This window comes from Betta splendens, chromosome 19, assembly GCF_900634795.4.
Source record: "Betta splendens chromosome 19, fBetSpl5.4, whole genome shotgun sequence".
NCBI classification, from domain to species: Eukaryota; Metazoa; Chordata; class Actinopteri; order Anabantiformes; family Osphronemidae; genus Betta; species Betta splendens.
The window spans coordinates 11,678,800-11,696,919 of record NC_040898.2 but is presented as its reverse complement, the minus strand read 5'-3'; the positions used below and the strand labels follow the sequence as shown (position 1 = coordinate 11,696,919).

The 18,120-nt window shown below is 47.6% G+C and overlaps 1 protein-coding gene across 3 annotated transcripts in view; it reads right to left on the bottom strand.

The window, feature by feature from the left end:
• Window positions 1-1,729: 1,729 nt before the first annotated feature.
• The window catches only part of adkb (adenosine kinase b), a 77,829-nt gene continuing 61,438 nt past the window's right edge, over window positions 1,730-18,120 (bottom strand). For all 3 annotated transcript variants that reach the window (XM_029134645.3, XM_055504280.1, XM_029134646.2), the window contains 4 exons: window positions 12,416-12,451; window positions 9,267-9,381; window positions 3,016-3,102; window positions 1,730-2,697 (listed from right to left, as the gene is read on the bottom strand). In XM_029134645.3, the coding sequence (XP_028990478.1) occupies window positions 2,573-2,697; window positions 3,016-3,102; window positions 9,267-9,381; window positions 12,416-12,451 (363 nt within the window). In that variant the 3' untranslated portion in view covers window positions 1,730-2,572. The remainder of the gene's footprint in view (window positions 2,698-3,015; window positions 3,103-9,266; window positions 9,382-12,415; window positions 12,452-18,120) is intronic.

The following is an 18,120-nucleotide window of genomic DNA, read 5'->3' as shown; positions in this document are numbered from 1 at the left end:
ACAATATAAACACACACTGTAGTGTACAGACAGCTTGGGGAAAAAGCTTATATAAATATGTTTAATGTGTAATTTGATTTGCATTCATTTCCTTCACGGGTTAATAGTCTTGTCATTGTGCTCTCCTGTATCTTCACATGCACTTAGTACAAGTTCACCTGAATCAGTATTTTCTTTCTTTCTTGATTAAATCTACTGCCTGGTCATTATAATGCATTGTTATTGAGTCTTTATTTATTCTGGCCACCGTAAAACGTGTTAAACAGGTGCAATGCACATGAAGCGGGTCTGAGCGGAGCCACGTTAAAGCCTGGTGTGGTGATGGTGGTGGGAGGCTCCGAGCAGACCTGCCTGTGTCTGCTCATAATGAATGCCACCCTGGGCCCCAGCAGGTCCTTCACTGCTACATGGGTCCAGGGATAATTTGAATTGGAGCATGTGCCATTGCAATTCACCCATCCCCCCCTCGGCTCAGTCCTTGCCAACTGCCACACTGGTATTCACAAGCACTGCTGCCCATCTGCGGGGCAAAACACTGGCCAGGGCCCCAGTTCCTCCTTCACTGAACCCACCATTGAAGGCAACTATCACAAAGTCAAGTTTCCTTTTTTTTGCCTTATTTCATAACAATATATTTAACTCAAAAGAGTAAATGAAAAGATTTTGCAGACTTCTGCTACACAATAAAGCTGCAATTAAACATTTTGAAAAAGCCTCTGGCTCCCTCGCTGATCAAACACAGTGCAGCGTTGTAAAATGTAAATGAAATGCACAGATTTTATGCTTGTTTTTACGCCTCGCGCAGCCATTGAGCAACACAAAAGTTTACTAGGAAGAGCGAGAAAAGTATGTTTAGTCGTTTCCTTATTGTGGCAGGCTTTCTCATTACTTAATCATGGCTCCCTCTTTTTGTGTTTGTGTTTTGCCATCTGTCATCTTGAGAAGCAAATGAACCAGCTGCCATGGAGTGTGATCTTGCCCAATCAGAAATGTGGTCCTTTTCAAAGCGCATCTGCACGAAACCTTAAAAATGCTGATGAAAAAAAAAAAAAAAAACAGTGTCTCAAAGTTGTTAATAACATTTTGGCTGGAGACAGTTTTCACCTAGACGCCCCTGATTAGCATGAACGCATATACTATGCCTCATTATAGCAAAGCGAGCGCTCCGGACCTACAAAATAAAACAAATATGATGTAACAGGTTGGTTTAGAGGAACAAAATGTTATTCTTAATCATATTCCTTTGTGGAACAGATGAGTGTTGAATTGTTTTCAACAAAACACTGGAGACACTGGCCAACACGCTGCCGGCCCACAGTCAGTGAAAGGGGGGCTGGAGGGGAGGGTCCTCCCTCTGATCCTCGTCCCTAACCCCCCAGCGACAGCACAGCTGGGCACCAAGGATCAGCCTAATTTTCAGGTCCCTCTAATGACGGCCACGACGAGCAGCCACTAATCCCCTAACTGAGGAAAATGATCTCCTGCAGCCTCTCTGTGCAGACCCCAGACCCGGAGAGTCCCGCTAGTGCCCGACAGCGTGACTGACTGGAGCCAGGACGCCAGGCTGGAGGACGCGCGTCGCCCCGAATAACAGAGGAACACACAAGTCCTGTGTGTTGTGGAGTTCTTGTATTTTCGGAGGGGGGTTTATTTAAAGAAACGCTGGCGGCTGATGAAACAAATTTCAACGTCAAAACCCGAGCGAAGTAGTTTCATCTTAGATGTCAAATGTATTTTAAACCGTTTTATTTGTGTAATAACCCAAAAAAAACATCCTTTTCATTAAAACTGTCAGATAACGGGACCCAATTCATGATCTCCACAGCTTCTTATTAAAGTAATACTCAACTGAAAATGTAATCTATTCTGTAGTGCATAATGTGGCAGCACTCAGCCCCTGCAGGCCTGAAAGGAGGCTGTAAAAAGTTTGTGAATGATGACACTCGTGGGCTTCACTGCCAAACACACCACTTCTGTGCCACGCTGCTGCATCCTCATAACTCATAAGAGTCTAATTAGCAGTTTATTGGTGAAGCAATAACATTCTGAGCCTAATGATTAATAGAGTTGCAGGAGAGGTTTGCAAAAGTTTGAGTGTTTTTTGTTTTGTTTTCGGCCTTGACTCTGGGTCACGACTAGAATTGATCGTTGACTCCTCCGTGAAGGAGCGAGACACTAACTTAAATCTTACTTTTGGAACATATCCCGCGGGATGATGCGCTCGTCCGCCCGTCCAGTCTGCAGCTTTAGCCAAAATATCACACGCCGCTACCTTTTAAGTGCAGCAACAGCATGAATAGGGATACAACTTGTTGTTGATCTCCACCTGCAGGTTCAGTTTCTAATCGTAGACAGATTTTAAATGGAATGCTCCTTTAAACACAGTCATATTACTGTAATATTTTATGCTAGTACATTGGATCAATTGTATTAAAACATTGGAGCTTGATGCATCCATGTTGCTGCACTTAGTCACATAAAGTCAGTCAGTTGCTGTAAATAGAAAAAAAATGTACATAAAAATTCCAGAGCATACATTCACAAGGATTTGATGGAAATGAGATGTGGCGCATCAGTGATATTCTGGTTTCTCCGGGAAGGTGCATCCGACTCGTCTGATGATGACGTGGGCGGCGTAGTGCCCGGCCCGGATGCACTCCTCCAGCGCGTGCTCCTGGACCAACGCCGAGAGGAATCCTGGGAAAGAAGAGCACGGGTCAACACCGAATCATCCATTTGGCCCAAAATAGTTTGGGGAGCGCTTGCTATTAATTTGATCCGGGCGCTAATGGTTGCTGGGAAATGGGAAAATGAGGTTTGGTCCTCTGCACGGCTCAAATGACGACTGTTTTATGTGGCGCTGTGATCAGCTCATACAGGGTAAAAACAGCAGGCTAAATGTCACGCTCATATAATCTGGAGACATTACTACGTGACATAGTTGGTCAGTATCAAAGGTTAATTGGGAAAATACACTGAAGCCATGCTGTGCCGAGGGTAATTTTCATGTCGTACCTCCCACGAAGGCGTCTCCTGCTCCGTTAGTGTCCACAATATCGTTCTGGTCGATGTCCAGAACGGGGAACATGGTCACCTTCTCCCCTGTGGTCAGGACACAGGAAGGCTGTTAATTAAAGCCCACCAATAATGTTTCCTTTACTGTTTTTTCAAAGTTTTGCCTTATTATTTCTTTTATTGCAACTTCATAGGTCACTTCACACAAGGCTTCATTATAATTAGTTAGAATAACTGCTCATTTGGGTTTTGCACTGCAGCAAAAGTCCAATTAATAACTTAAAAGATAACGACTTTAACTACATACATACTAAATAATTAGTGTCGTATAACAGTTAAGCAATTCACTTAAAACAATGTGAACTATGTATAATCTATGGATTATCTCAAGTGCTGCCACGACAAACCTGCAATATTAATAATAATCTGCCTCAGCTGTTTGCATCTAAGAAGCAAATATAACACATTCAACATGTCGCTGCTCAAAGTCTAAAATCCTCATTCATGTTCCAGGAGGTGAATTCATTAATAGTTTGTTTTGATGCTCAAAACCACGAAACACTTCAGAAAGACTCAGAACGTTTGCGGAGTCCGTGGCATTTTCGCGCAATAATAACAATCTTTCCCATCAACACACAAATGGATTTGTTCTAGCACCGCTGACGAGGTGAATCACATGTTACACTAAAAGGCATTCGTGTGGATCCGCTGCAACGGTGGCCTTAAATAAAGGCACCAAAAGCAACAAATGAACAAATGCTCTAATCCTCGGCGTCTAGAAAGCTTTAGGTGAGTGCTCTGATGAATTAAAAACAATGCAATAACAGTTACTGTGACTCATTTCAGTTCAAAATGGAATCCATTAAATGGGGGCCTCTCTATTATCTTCAATGGATTATACTGCTTCAATTATCAGTAGCATATGCACTTCAAAGAGACTTCCAGTTGGGGGGGGGGGGGGGGGGGGGTGCAGACACAAAAATCTACCAGATGACAAAGTCTTGAGGTGTAGAGTGACATTAAATCAGCAACTTATGTCAGAACAATCTAAACCACACGCAGAATCTTCAAACAATCCAAGGCTCTGGTGCCGACGTGAACCTTCAAAAAAGGTGCAGGAGACAAAAGACTGACGTGTGGATAAAAGGAACACGAGGCGGCTGACAGACCCCTTATTGAGAGCAAAAGCTTGGGAGTTTAAGAAGAACACGAGCAGGGGAGAAAAACTACAAAAACCCCGTCTAATGAGGCTCCCTGCTAATCTAACAATGAGCCTCAGAAAGTGTCAGCTGCACAAACCCCACCTTATCAATTTTTAAGTACATTTCTGTCGTCGTCCTACAGGGCGAAAGATACACAACCTGCAGCCGAGCATATGCTCAACACCTGATGTCAGGGAGACGACTGTGAGACACAACTCCCCGGAGTTGTGGCTGAAAATGACATTACAGGTCAGACGCAGGCGATAAAAAGAGTCCAGTGTGTTTTCATAATGACACGTTCTCTCTTCCTGAGCCAAGCAGCTGACTGTCACTTTGATAATAAATTACAGACCGACATGAATCCTTTTAGGATCATCTAATTAGCAGCATAACGACTTTGTTTAATTAATGCCACAGACGAACCCTCCTCCCTCTTAAAAAGATTAATCGCACATGGAAAATGTGCTAATAATAAATTACAGTTTGTCAGTTGACGCGGGTAGAAGAGTGGATCCGTCAGATGCGGTGGCGCTCGCGCAGCCACGAGGCCGAACGCGCTCGTTCGCCACAGACCGTCCAGCCGCACGTCCGACGCGCGACAACGCCCGGCCGCCGCCTCGGTGAGGTCTCGTCAGGGACCCGGGTGAACTCTCGCGTGGAGGGTGATGATCGTCGTGGTGACGGCGCGGCAGCGGAAGGTGTCAAAGTTCATTAAACAAACAGATCGGAAGCCGTGAGACCCGTTGTTATGCAGTGGAAATTAACAGCTCTGTTTTTGGATTGTTTTGAAAGAGGTGACACGTTTGGCTTCATTGTGTCTTATTTTTGTTCTGACTCATTTCCTGTAAATTCTGTTTTCCAGAATTAGCCTTTTTAGAATTCAGTCATCCTCCAATACTTTGCCTAATTAGCTTATTTTCAGAATAAAACAACTGCCAGGTAGAGTAGAACTTTACAACGTCTCACTTATGGCATCAGAACCGTGACGTGTGGCGTGTGAAGGTCCCCCAATTGGGTCCAGACTGGAATTTCCACCAGCGCTTCATGAACTGCCACGAAACGCAGTAAAACGAAAATCATGGTCCCCGTGGGATAGATCGTTACAACTTTGCCAATCCTTCCGTCGCCCTCTCGTCTGAATGGCCGGCGCTGCTTCCTCGAACGGCGCGACCGCGGCATTTGGCCGTTCGTGTTCTGCATTGGGGGGAAAGTGCACATCACCTCACGGATACAAATTGTTAAATCCGACTGACATGCTAACTCAAGTTACAGTCAAACAATTCCCCGGCCATCTGTAACAGAGATCCCTTTGGCAACGTCTGCAGTGGAAATAGCAATAAAACAGCTCCTGCCAAAACGCTCTGACTCTGTTGATACTGGCTTGTAGACGAACTGAAAACATCACTTTGCTGACTTTCAGAATAATGAGGTTGATGACATTCGCTTCCCCGCTGTACTTTGTTGTTGTTGTTGTTGTTGTCGCGGTTGTCGTGGAACGCCACCATATTCCGGCTTCTTGAGTTCGGTTTGAGGAAGTAGGCGAAGCAGCAGACTGGGGGCGCACACGTGGGAGTTTGGCGCCGGTCGCGCTGCGACAGGTGACTTGTGCAGGGAAAAAACAATAAACGTGAAGGAAGGCTTCCTTTCAGCGAGCTGTAATTGTGTGCTTTTGTTAATTCACTCTTCATAATTCCCTCATTACAAGTCTTGAATGCTAGTGATTAAACTTAAGAAACTCTTTCAACGGGCGCCTCTTTGAAATTAGTATCAATTAAGTCATTTATTATTGGCTATTCTGTTGCACAATGCCAATTCACGGCTCGACACCCGCTCTGAAAACGCTCCCCTGCACAAAAAGCGACTGTACATGCAAATAAGAGGAGCTGGGCTTTATTGGAAAATGAGCATATGGAGCGCTTTTGAATGAGTCCCCGCTTCTCTTTGCGCTGCGCTCACCTGTGGCAGGTGCTCGGAGGCCCGGCGGGTCATTGAACTCAACTTTCATCGTTGATCACTGAGCATTTTAAGCCTCGACCAGTTCCACGCGACTGTTAGTGGCAGTCAAAGTTTAACGGCAGCATCTTCACGAGAGAAAACTTCGGTGGATTCTTTTCCTGGAGCGCTTCCTGTCGCGTTGGAGCCAAACTCCGCTTTCTTGGCAAACGCGGCCGCTTCGGATCAAGTTGAAACTCAATCTGCTTCCTTATCATAACCGGCATCTTTGCTCACAATTCGGTTCGAAAAAATAAAAAAGTAAACGCTGCCTATAATTACGAGAACTGTGGGCAAAAGATCAGCAGCGACCACTATCCTTTTAGAGGCACATGAAAGAAAACACTTCAGTGCGAGATGCCAAGAGAAAAAAGAGGTCCGACTCAGAGAGCAGGCTGTTAATTGACTTCGTCTATTATGTAGTATGAAACACAAGCGCGCCGCTTTCTTAGCAGAGCATTAAAATGTCTTCGAGTAGTGATTAAAATAATTCTGCAGCATTTAATCTAACTTCAGTGGTGATGACAAATGACCCATCTAGGAAAAAAACCCACGACTACAGAGCTTCTGCCTCGTAGCCGTGTTTGCGCGTCTCCTTCTACCTTATGTGATCACCATGTATAGATTAGTTTTTTTCTTCCAAGTGGAAATGTGCTGGCCTCGTCCCCCCGAGAGCCCTAAAACTCGCTGAGAAAACGAGCCGGCCTTTATCAAGTCCTTATCAGCGATTAGAGCGCCAACCCCTGCTGAATGATCATTTATTAGATCTCCTCACCATTAAGGTTCAGGGCACAATGATCTTAATTACTGCTTTAATGGGTGTATAAGCAAAAGCCGCGGCGTAGTTCAGCAGTGGCAGTGGCAGCTAAATAAAGGGCCGTTCCCCCTGCTCCCGGCTCTTAAAAAGGCACGTTTGAAGCAGCGGCGTGATGAAAGGCTCCCAATGAAGGACAGGGAGACGAGAACAATAACAAATTGACATCTCTTTTTGGAGAACGATACCATGGGGGGAGGCATTCTCCCGTCCTTAATCACTATAAAATGGTTTAACACGACATGCAGAGGCTGGCGAATGATCAAATCCTGACAGGAGGACAAATTGCAAACAAAATGAGAGATCAAGTTTATTAGAGCGCCGCCTCTGGGAAATGAAAATCTTTAATTCTCTTTTTACATTGACATTTATTTGGCTGGGATGAATAGCGATGTTCCCACGCGCACACACACTCACACACACACGGCAGCACTGCTGCACCTACTACTGTAACTGCGCCGCCGCAATGATAGCACAGTCAATGACATTTATCATGTTTGCCTTTGTAGATGACATCTGAAACACATTGTCTTTCATCCCACCTGCATTCATCATGTATTTTATATAAAGTTCACAGAGGCACGCAGCTCTGTCTTCATGCAGGAGCAATGAGAGGCGGAGGCAGGAATTATCCATCACCTCCAGCACAATGGATGGATTCCTGTTGGAGCGCTGCTTAGAGAATTCTTTTCAAACTATCATGAAAGGAGAATCACTTCTAGTAGCTCTAGTTAAATAACAAAAATTCAAATGAGCCTCTTGGATTAAAATAGATTCTATTCATTAATGCAATAACTCAACATTAACATTTATTGACTTGAAGATGACTCGCGTCTCATGGTTTTGTTATGTGAGTAGGAATTGCTAGGCAAATTCAAAGTTGGGTGTTTCATCTGATGCACATACACATAATGTATGTACTGCACATTAAGAAGCCCACGCCTCGCGTGTCATCGCGCCCCCTCTGCATGAGGCAGACCATCTTTCTTGCAGATATGCTCCAGGAAATTTGCAATTTTATCAAATCTGTTCCCATCATTTACATATCCTGGCTATTTATGTGTGTTTGAAGTGCTGTGATGTCAGAAGATGCAACGCTTCACAATGGAAGTGATTTATTTTTTCTAAGAAGTGGAAAACACACAACATGACTGAACTGATCATATCACACATTACTGTGCACATCACATGCAATTTGTCTCTTGTGTGTCATGTCGAGCTTTGATGTGATACTAATTAAAAGCATTTCAAACACAGACATTTAAATTGATGTTTTTTTTTACAGTAAGTTGAATGTTATAGCTCTTGTTTTGGTCTCAACCTGGACATGCCTTCACTTTAAAGTGAGTTCATGAGGTCAACATGAACAAATGCAAGAAAAGGTTTATTTATACCTGCTGTTAATAAAATAATATTGACCAAAAACACATTTAATTCCATTATAAGAAAATGTTCTTGAGTCCCGACACAAAAGAACCAGTTAATTCTGGCCTGTCCTCTGCGACATACTGTACAAATAACCCTCACTCACTGTATGAGGGGTAAGCACTGGACACATGTGGAGGCAGTGTCCTGCTGCTGGGAGATCTCACCTGAGGCCATCTGTCCCCATTCTCTGTCTGAACACAAGGAGAGACACCCGGCGGCGCCAAACGAAGGCAAAGAAATCGGAGACTATTGCTTCGTCCCACAAAGCTTCAACCTCCAACCCCTGCTCACTTAGGACGACACTGTCTTTTAAAGTCGGACTAACAACAAACATGCCCAGTATGAAAAGAAATTGGATTGATTTGAGGACCAGTGTGGTCGACCTCTTATCAAGGTTACTCTGCCAGCAATTCACAGCGAAAAGGCCAGGATATAAGACTTGATGCATAAAAATTGCTGAGGACTGGCCTGGAGTCTGTCCAAGACAAAGTTAGAAGTACTTCACAAATCAATGCCTGCTCCCTGCATCCCCCACACTTCTTTTATGCTCCGAAATGACAGAATGTAGTGCAAGCGTGCTTTTTTTAACATCTGGTGTCAATATTGGAGGTTAACTTCAAAGAAATTACTGATAGTATTCGGCTCTTTTCAGTCAGCGCTCCAGCATCTATTTAAGGCTGTGTTCTGCAGTTGTGAGATATGAGGTTTAAGTAAAGGGTAAAGATGTCCAAAAGGGGCCAAAGTTGGGATGCTTTCAAGTGGTGCTCAAGTGAAAACGCGCCTGGATGAACGGACAGAAGTGGAAAAGGGCCTACCGACGGTTGCGACGGTGTCGTCCTTGCCCTGGGTGAAGACCACCACTCGCCGCCTGTCCGGGTTCTCCTTGGGGAGCTCCTGGGTCCTCTTCGCGATCTCCGCAATGTCGTCGGTCTGCGAAAACACGAGGCCCCTGGGTGAATGCGTAACGTCGAACGGGCGCATCACAAAGAGCAATTTGTGAGGAGTTAATCAAAGGCCTCAAGTGCGACGGCGAGGTCGGACGTTTCCCAACCCCGGCAGACGGGATCAAGGTGATAATGAAAGCAGATGGGCTATGAACCCCCCCTGAGAACAGATCAATATGAGCGCTCAATGATGCTTTCGCGCAGTTACACAAGAGCCGCAAAATATTAGAATATCGTATTCCCCGAGTGAAATGAAAAGATGTACGCGCGTCAGATGAAGCCGCGTCTGCCAGCTGAAGGGATAGGCGGTGCGTGTACTGTATCACTCGCTTCCTGAAACAGGCCATCTCTCCCAAGCATCTGCACAGAATGGATATTCTCGCCTGGAGACGACAAAACTCTCCGGAGTGCTTGCCTTTGATCATGAGAGGGATAAAAAAACCCACACCTGTCAGTGCTACTTTATTATTAACTCATCATGATGTAGTATGAGCAGGTGGAATGTCTTTATCGCCGCCTCACAGTGGGGTGGACTCTGCTTTTCTGTAATACTGCACACCGAGGAGCCAGCATTAAGGGTCATAGACACCTCTAGCATGTGTATCAAAGCTAACAGTCAAGCACCTTTAGGGTGAGCAAATACTGTGGTTATGGGACTAATCAGATAGATAGGCTCCAGTCCAATACCAGCAGCCACGCCGGCTCACTCAAACCAATGAGCTTTTACACCTCTAAATGCTTCCCAAACGTCCTTTAATCAGCCCTGAGAGGTCCGGGGAGAGCCTGGGCTGAGGAAAAATGGGTGTAACACTCTAAGTAAGTGCTAATGGCGAGGTTAATACAGAGGCCGTTAGCAGGCGACGCTGGAAAAAAAGGCAATTTGTCACTGTGACTGGACGTAACCACAAGCACTCCTCCAGACACTGAATGCAAAACCGCACAGGGCTGCGGCACATTGTCACCCCTTGGTTTTATGTTCGCGGACATAAAAAAAGGCGCGCTGCTCAGGTTCAGGAGCTAAAAGGTTCTGGGGGCCAGAGGTGGCGGGAGAAGCGTCAAATGCTTCCCACGGCACAACAACGTACGGCGTGACGGCGAAACAAATGAATGGACAAATGATCCGATCAATCCAGCGCGCCGCTGACAAACGGCGATATTTACGATTGTGGGGCGATTGATCGGACGCGAGTCGGCAAAGCGTGAAATATGAAAGCTTTACGAGGGTGTTAAATTGCGTTGGCGCGTTGATGCCGGCGAGGGAGCAGGGACGCGGCCGCGAGGAGATTCAATTACGGCGGCGACGCCGGGCCGTTCTCTGGGCATTTAGAGGAAACAGATCCCAATCAGGAGGCCGCGTTCAGATGGGCCAATTGCTGGTCCGGAGGCGGGCTTCTTATCCAGTATTTATGGCGAGGAAGCGCTGCCGTCATCTTTTCCCGTCGCCCATAATGTGATGATAACAGTGGTTGTGAGCTCGGTCACAGTGCGTTCCTGCCGCGTCTCCAGTGAGCGGAAACCGCAACAACATCCAATTACAGCGTCCCCTCAAAAGAGCCATACTGACCAATTAACTGGGCTATTACTGAATTTAAATTAACCTCCGCGGCCTTAAAAGAGTCCGGCTTCACACAGCGGCACACTTCCGCCCATTGGATTTGTGACAGCAATTATTCTCCGCTGGTGTTTTTGTTTACTGTAGTACAACTGAATGACAGCTCCGAGTTTAGTCGGCGCAGGAACTGATATGATTAGACTGCGTTGTCCTGGTGCACCAGCAAATACGAAACTGATATTAAGCACACGCCACTAAAACGAACCGTCCTCTAACTCTGCCTCGGGCTGAAGGCACATGCACACATATGATGGAGCCCTACTAGTGTACAACTAGTGAAATCGTCTGAGAGGAGCAGGCGAAAGGAAAAGACAGCTGTGAAGAAAACCTCTTTGAACTGCGACCACCTAGAAATGCACTAAGTACAGTACACACCCCGGATGTTATCTGAGAAATCACATTCATCCAACGCAATTTTGTAGTGTTCTGGCAAATCAGGTTGACATGGAAAATGTCAAAGAACTGTAACTGCTAGGAAAGTCTACATGCCCTTTGTGGGCTGTTTTTTTTCTCCAGTGGAGGCTCCCCCCCCACACACACACACACCACCACCACCACGTTTGCTGCTTTTATCCCCTCTCCTCTCTTAAACCTGTCACTGCCATCAGGATTGCATTTCTATTCCAGTCACGTTGATCACACCGTTAGTGATTCTGGATGACAATTATTCACACAGAGCAGAGCCATATTCAAGGCAGCGCTACCTTTGAAAGAGAAGGCACTTAAAATACCTGAGCCCATTTTCAAAAACTCACGCACGCGCTTGCACACACACACACACACACACACACACACACACACACTGGCTACTCGTGTTTTTGATTTCACGTTTTTAAAGCAGCACAAGGAATATGCAAAACGCAAGCAAAAATAGACGCTTACAGTTGAGAGATAGCTCCTCTTTAAAAAACACTGGAGCTTCTATGGGGGAACAAGCACTGTAATTTTCATTTCCATAATCTAAAACCACAGGTGGCGATAATTTGGTTATTAAAAGACTACAGTGTGCTTTAGTGTGGCGTAATGGTATAGCAGTGAGGGGAGACATACAGTATCATCCCTGAGAGCATTGAAGATAATGAGGAAGCTTTTTAACCAGGCAACCTGATGAGCCCCGAGCCTGCAGAGAAAGGCTTGAAACCATGCCCAACTTCTCAGCTTCCCAAGAGGCTTTTCAAAATTCAATAAATAACATCTGTAGGCGATGTTGGGTGCAGACCTAGCAGAGTGCGTCATAACAGAGAGCTGGCTGAACAAAGAAACCATGACGACTGCCAGGTTTCCATAGCAACTGCTGCAAGGCCTGGAGAGTATAATAGCACATCAATCACTGTCCAAAAAGAACTTCATTATCAGCAAAAAATAAACCTTTAGGATCTGTTTAGTGTGCAATCGCTGGTCAACTCACCTCAAAGCCCAGCACGCTGGCAAAGGTGGCCGCTTCCTAGGACAGAGCACAAACAAATGAGCAGTTAATTACAGTCACAAACGGAGCATAATGTCACACTCCAGACCAGAAGTAAAGACATCTGCTTTCCCTCCGCTCCTCGCTGTCACTCCGGAGCGAGTAACCTGAGCTGGCGTCGCTCTGCCAGCTCCTGATTTAATAGGCACGCAGCCCACCCGTTTAATCTGTTGCCCCACTTCATCTCGCCTTACCACAGCGGCATGAGATAACACCACGTCAGCCTCCAGCCATGAAACCGCCGCTGAAACCATGAACGCCGTATGTGGGAATCCCCGGCGCTGCGGGCGCTCGGCCCCTGATGCTGTACAGTATATGCTGCTTTGGTCTCCAACGAGGTGCGAGTTAAAGGCAGCGTTTATGCTTGTAAGCGTCCCACGCTCACGGGTTTCCACTCATTTCATCCTCTATTCAAGAGCATTGGGATTGGGTTTTATAGCATGCATTTAAAAAAAAGTGGAACCAACAATGTCTTATTACGACGTTGAGGCGAATCAATGGGGTCTGACCTCATCTCCCTGCTCTGCCTGTCTACCGGCTGCTACACTGTGTCCAGCCCTTCAAGTGTGAGCCGCTATCAGTTACCGGCAAACTGATCCGCGGGTCAGGCGTCGCCGAGGCTGTCAGCAACATCTCCTCCAAGGAAGATGAGTAACGGAAAAAAGAAGTTTGATAGAAGACGCTTTATGTCGGGAGAAAAGGCCAATAGTTACACACAGTGGTTGTTAGGATTACAGTGATGTGTATCCTTGATGATGACAGGAGCTCTCACTTGTCCATTCGCAACCGTGCCGCAAATCATGACAGACAACCTTGTGCACTTAATTCACTTTTGACCCCCGCGCGGGGGCAATAAGTTGACGCCACGATTCCAAATAATCCAATTACATGCAGGAGGGGGGCCGGTGTTTGCGTGACCTTGGGGGGAGGTCGGCGGCCTGGTCCTCAAATAGAAGGGGAGGAGATGACACGGAACAATAAGGTTACAGGTCCCCGGGGGGACGCGTCGGGGCTCCCGGCGTCCGAGCGGCAGCGACGTGTCACTCCGGCCCCTCTGACTAGCGGGGAGGCTAGTCAATTAGCCGCGTAGCGAAGGAGCCGTCTGATAATGAGCAAAGGTGAGCAGCCTTTCTTCTCTTCTCCTCCCTTCGCCTCCCCAATCCATCACGGGCTTAGGTCTCACATTTGTTTTCATTTATTTACAAGCGCATATTGACTTTTCTCCTCCGGAGCGCTCCATCACCAGCCGGCGCGAGGCATCTCGCCGGGACGCGAGCAGCTCGGAAAATGCCTTGTCAAAACAGCGATATTTCATCTCGGAGCGTTTAACAGAGACACATGAATGAAGGCTGGAGGAACGGCGGCGCTGCTGAGCGGCACATGCCTCTATCGCGCCCTCCATCTCCCTCTAGTTAGCAGCTATAATATTTGTGAGAAAAGCCTTTCGAGAGCGCGTGGGTGGAAGAAGAAAAGATAATTGAAGCAATGTCTATGAGCCACATGTGTACAGTGTAATCCCTTTTAGGAATTTATTAATTTCTATGAGCTGTTATGAATGCCAGCATCAAAAATATTTCGTTCTACAGGCTCAGCTAACCTAATATATTGCTATGATAAATACTGTATGGTGGTAAATAAGCAATTACTGAGACTATGCTAATAAAGCTGCAATGACAGACAGTCCAAGTCCCCGTTCTATAAGGGGCTTATTGTCGCCATTAATACTCCAGACCCTTATGCTTCAGCCTGTGTTGCACACTCGACGTGTGGCGCTCTGGTGCGTTGCGGTAGCCGCCTTTCAAGCGACGGCCCATGTGCTCCCACAGCTGTCGCCGACAATGACGAGTGCTTGGAAATGACATCTGGGCAAAAATCCTCTCGCGCCCGAAAAAAGCATCTCGTTTGTTCGCCGATTGCCGTGATTGCGCGCTCGCCTTTGATGATCCGCTCCGGGTCGGGTTCCAAAGCAGAGGGAACCGTTGTGGATTTCGGGGGGGGGGGGGGTCGCTCTCCTCCTTTCCCTCCTCGGGCAAACAAGGTACGAGATAACAAGGCAGGATGAGTGCATGAGCCCTCTGCAGCCATAGTTAGTATAAAGCTATCAGAATGTGTGAGATGTTGCTGCTGTCAGAGGCTTAAACAGTCAAAGGGATATTTTTAGAGAGCTTAAGCTAATAATCCAGAGCCCAGTCGGGGGGGGGGGGGGGTCTACCATTTCTTGCCAAGCAAAATGAAAGACAAAATACACACTTCGTGCGAGGGGCAGTTTTCACGCTGTGTTTTCTTTGACACTGTAAGTGACAGGAGCCGGGCAGGCCTGAAACAGTCTGTGCCGTCACAGTAGGTGGTGCTTTGCTTTCTGTAACGTCCCCCGTGCGGCTGAATCTCCATTCAGACTTTATCTGAGGCGGCGACCGATCATTGGGATTCTTTGAGCTCCGATTTGGGGCTCCACCGACCCCTGAGCAGAACGTCTGCTGGTGTTATGTAAATACAAGATGTTACACAACAAAACTATTCAAATCGCCTGAAAGTGCGTTCAAACTTAAAAAAGCAACAACATAAAAGCGCCCGAAAGACAAGAAGTGAAACGGGAGAAGTTATTGACTCTAATATAATGCAGGTAACGCAGCAAAGCAAGCGTTTAGTCATAACAAGTTGTTGAGCACATGTCACAGCGGGAGTGAGAGATGGAAGGAAAAAAAATCCAATTTTCTTGTTTCCCAAAGAATCTAAATCAAAGAGCAAACCTCAGTGCTAAGGTTAATAAAAGTTGATAAGCTGAAAAGCGTAACTCCCTCAGGCCATTCAGAAAACAGGCATTTGCTTGACCGCGTTAGCCCGCGCCGATGCCGAGGCAGAAATTGAATTGTATTTGACACCGTGTGTGTGTGTGTGTGGGGGGGGGGGGGGGGGGGGGGGGGGGGGGTGGAAGCTATAGCCCTGACAAGTTGCTTACAACAACACCCCTGTTTTTCTTCTTCCTGTCTGGGAATTCCAATGAGACCTCATTTCAGAGACACAGATTTAGGAGAATACAGTCAAGACCAACGCCGCAGGTCACCAAATCTCCCACGTATCAGCCAATTATCACCACTTACGCGCAGACCAGAGCAGTCGCGTGCGTCATATTTCCTTGGGCACCTGCATGCGGGTGCGGCAGCTTGTCATAAACCCCCGGCCAAAACAACATCTGGCGTCCGTCTCCAGCCGTCGCTGCCAGATTACCGCAGCAACCATTACAGGCCGGTGGGCGGACGGCTGAATTATTAATCGCGGCGGCACCGGCGCGGATTAGCGGCGTCCTTGGCGCGGACTGGGGGCCACGGGGCCACGGGGCAGAAGAAGCAGCCACCGCCTCAGACGCACGTGAGGCGATCGGTGATTATTAATAAGATGACGGGAGCCGATGGACCTGACTCACGCCGGGCGAGGGGGGGGCACCGGCGCCTGTGCAGGACAGATTAGGAGGAATAAATCACCTGTTCCGAGGCCTCGTGAGGCTCCCAGGAGAATGCAGCAGAGCCACCGGAGCGTGACATCCCCCCGACATGAGGATAAACACGACGCGCGCTCCAGGGCGGCGCGTCGACTCCACAGCCTCTGATGGTTGGAGTTCTTACCAGGCCATTAAGCGGCGTCTCTACCTAGTCATTTTCTTACATTTAGGTGTGATCGCGCCGCTTTCCGTGTTACTGACAGATTTACATCTTTCACGCGCACGCAGTCGCGCTGGATTCCAATGCGAGGCTTTTTCTCTGGCTCCCGCGTGCGTTGCCTCAAATTCGCCTCCTGATCAGCGCTGCTCCGAAAAGCTGTGAACACGCCGAGAACACCTGCTAAACGCATGCACCTCCAAACGCCTTTATTTCCTCCTCGACTCCGCGCGACGGCGGCCGCGGCGCCGCAGATGGCGTCTTATTGAGACGCGGCGTTTACATTTGTAGTGGCTCGTGCAGAACACGGCGCGGAATTCATTTTCAACTCTCATCTCGCCTCAAGCTACAGTTTGCTCATTATATAACGTGCTGCCGTAAACTGCAGCGTCCTGGTAACTTTGCCCATTAAACCCGAGCACGTGTCAGTCCGATGCATAAACATCAACATTTGTACTGCGTCCTCTGCGCTGCAGCTGCACACAGTCCGCATGATGTTTTTCCTGTGATATTTCCTTTATTGTTCCACCGCATCGCCTCCGTAGCGGCGGACGCGCGCCCGCGTGGATCTGCTGTACCGGGATTTGGACGGGATTTGAGCCCCTTCGTGTGCAGCGTGAACAAACTGCTAAAGTGCATCTGCGGATTCCAGCTGGCGCCCACGGAGGTGAGCGTCACCTGCGAAACGCCACTGGAAGACGTTCACGCGCTTTGGAGACGCGATGGAGCGTTTCAGGGATCAGAGTTGACTCTGATTTAAGACAAATTAGACATTTGACTATATGTTTATTCCAGAAATGTAGTAAAATCACCTGTTTGCAATATGCAAAGATCCTCATAATGAAAAGCTTAACGCCTGCATACTAGTAGTTTGACCATTTCCCTGCTGCCTGAAAGCTCACACCAATTAAAAAATGCTTTCTGAAAAAGAAAAATGGAGCCAGAATCCAAATTGCTTGGACATTTCCCTTTGAATCCGTTTTGATGACTCCGGTCCAAACTTGAAAGCGTGAGCGGCGCTAACCTAAGCCTTCGCGTGACCAATTTCCACAGGACCCTCGCTGCCAGTCCATTACGCACCTCCGGCGGCGGCCCGCGCCCGCTTCTACCCCGGGAGGAGGCGCGAGGGACGCCGGCGGCGCCTGCAGCGCTGGTCCTGAGGTTAAACAACCGGAAACATGCGCGGCGCATAAAAATCCCAGCTGACAGCGTCTCTGCATGGGAAAGCAGGCTTTGCACAAGGGCCCGGGGAGGGAGCGTGCGACCTCGGAGGCAGCGGGGAGCCGTTCGGCCGCTCCGCTGGGGCTAATGGAGGCCGCGGCGGCTGCAGGAGCAGCTTTGTGCGGAGGGGAGCGCATTATCGGCACCCGGGGCCTCTATCGCACATCTCAGCCGTGGGCTCAAACGAGGGGTCAGTGCCCGGCGTCAAGCCGGCGGCGAGCGGCGCTCCCTCTCCTGGTCCTCAGGCGTGGGTGACCCCTGAGTTCTTAACTCCGAGGCGAGGTCGTGGATATAATGACCCCGAGCGGGAGATAAACGCTCGTGTCTACTTTGACTCCGCCGGCGCTGCGACGCGAGCCGGACCCCGAAACTCACCTGGATCACTCGCTCGAGACGGAGAAACGGAATTTGCTCTCGGGTGGAATTCTACTGTTGCTGCTGTAAGTTTTATTGATTGTCCAGGAGTTGGATGCTTCGAGGTCCATCTCACTGAATTCTTCAGTCTCCCAATCCTATGACTGCTTTTAGTCGTGGATGTATTGAGTTGAATCGATTCATCTCAAAATATGTTTTTTTACAATTTTGCTCCCATTTATATGTAATTAGTCTATTTATTCTCCTATTTTCATGCATACTTAATATTTTTTGCAGCTGTTTTGCGACTTGTAGTTGAAGATGATAATTATACATTTGCTATTTTTAACTTTTAGCCTAAATTCTTTGTGGAGCATTATTAAGCAGTGGATTCAACAGGCGTTCTGCAAAGAAAGG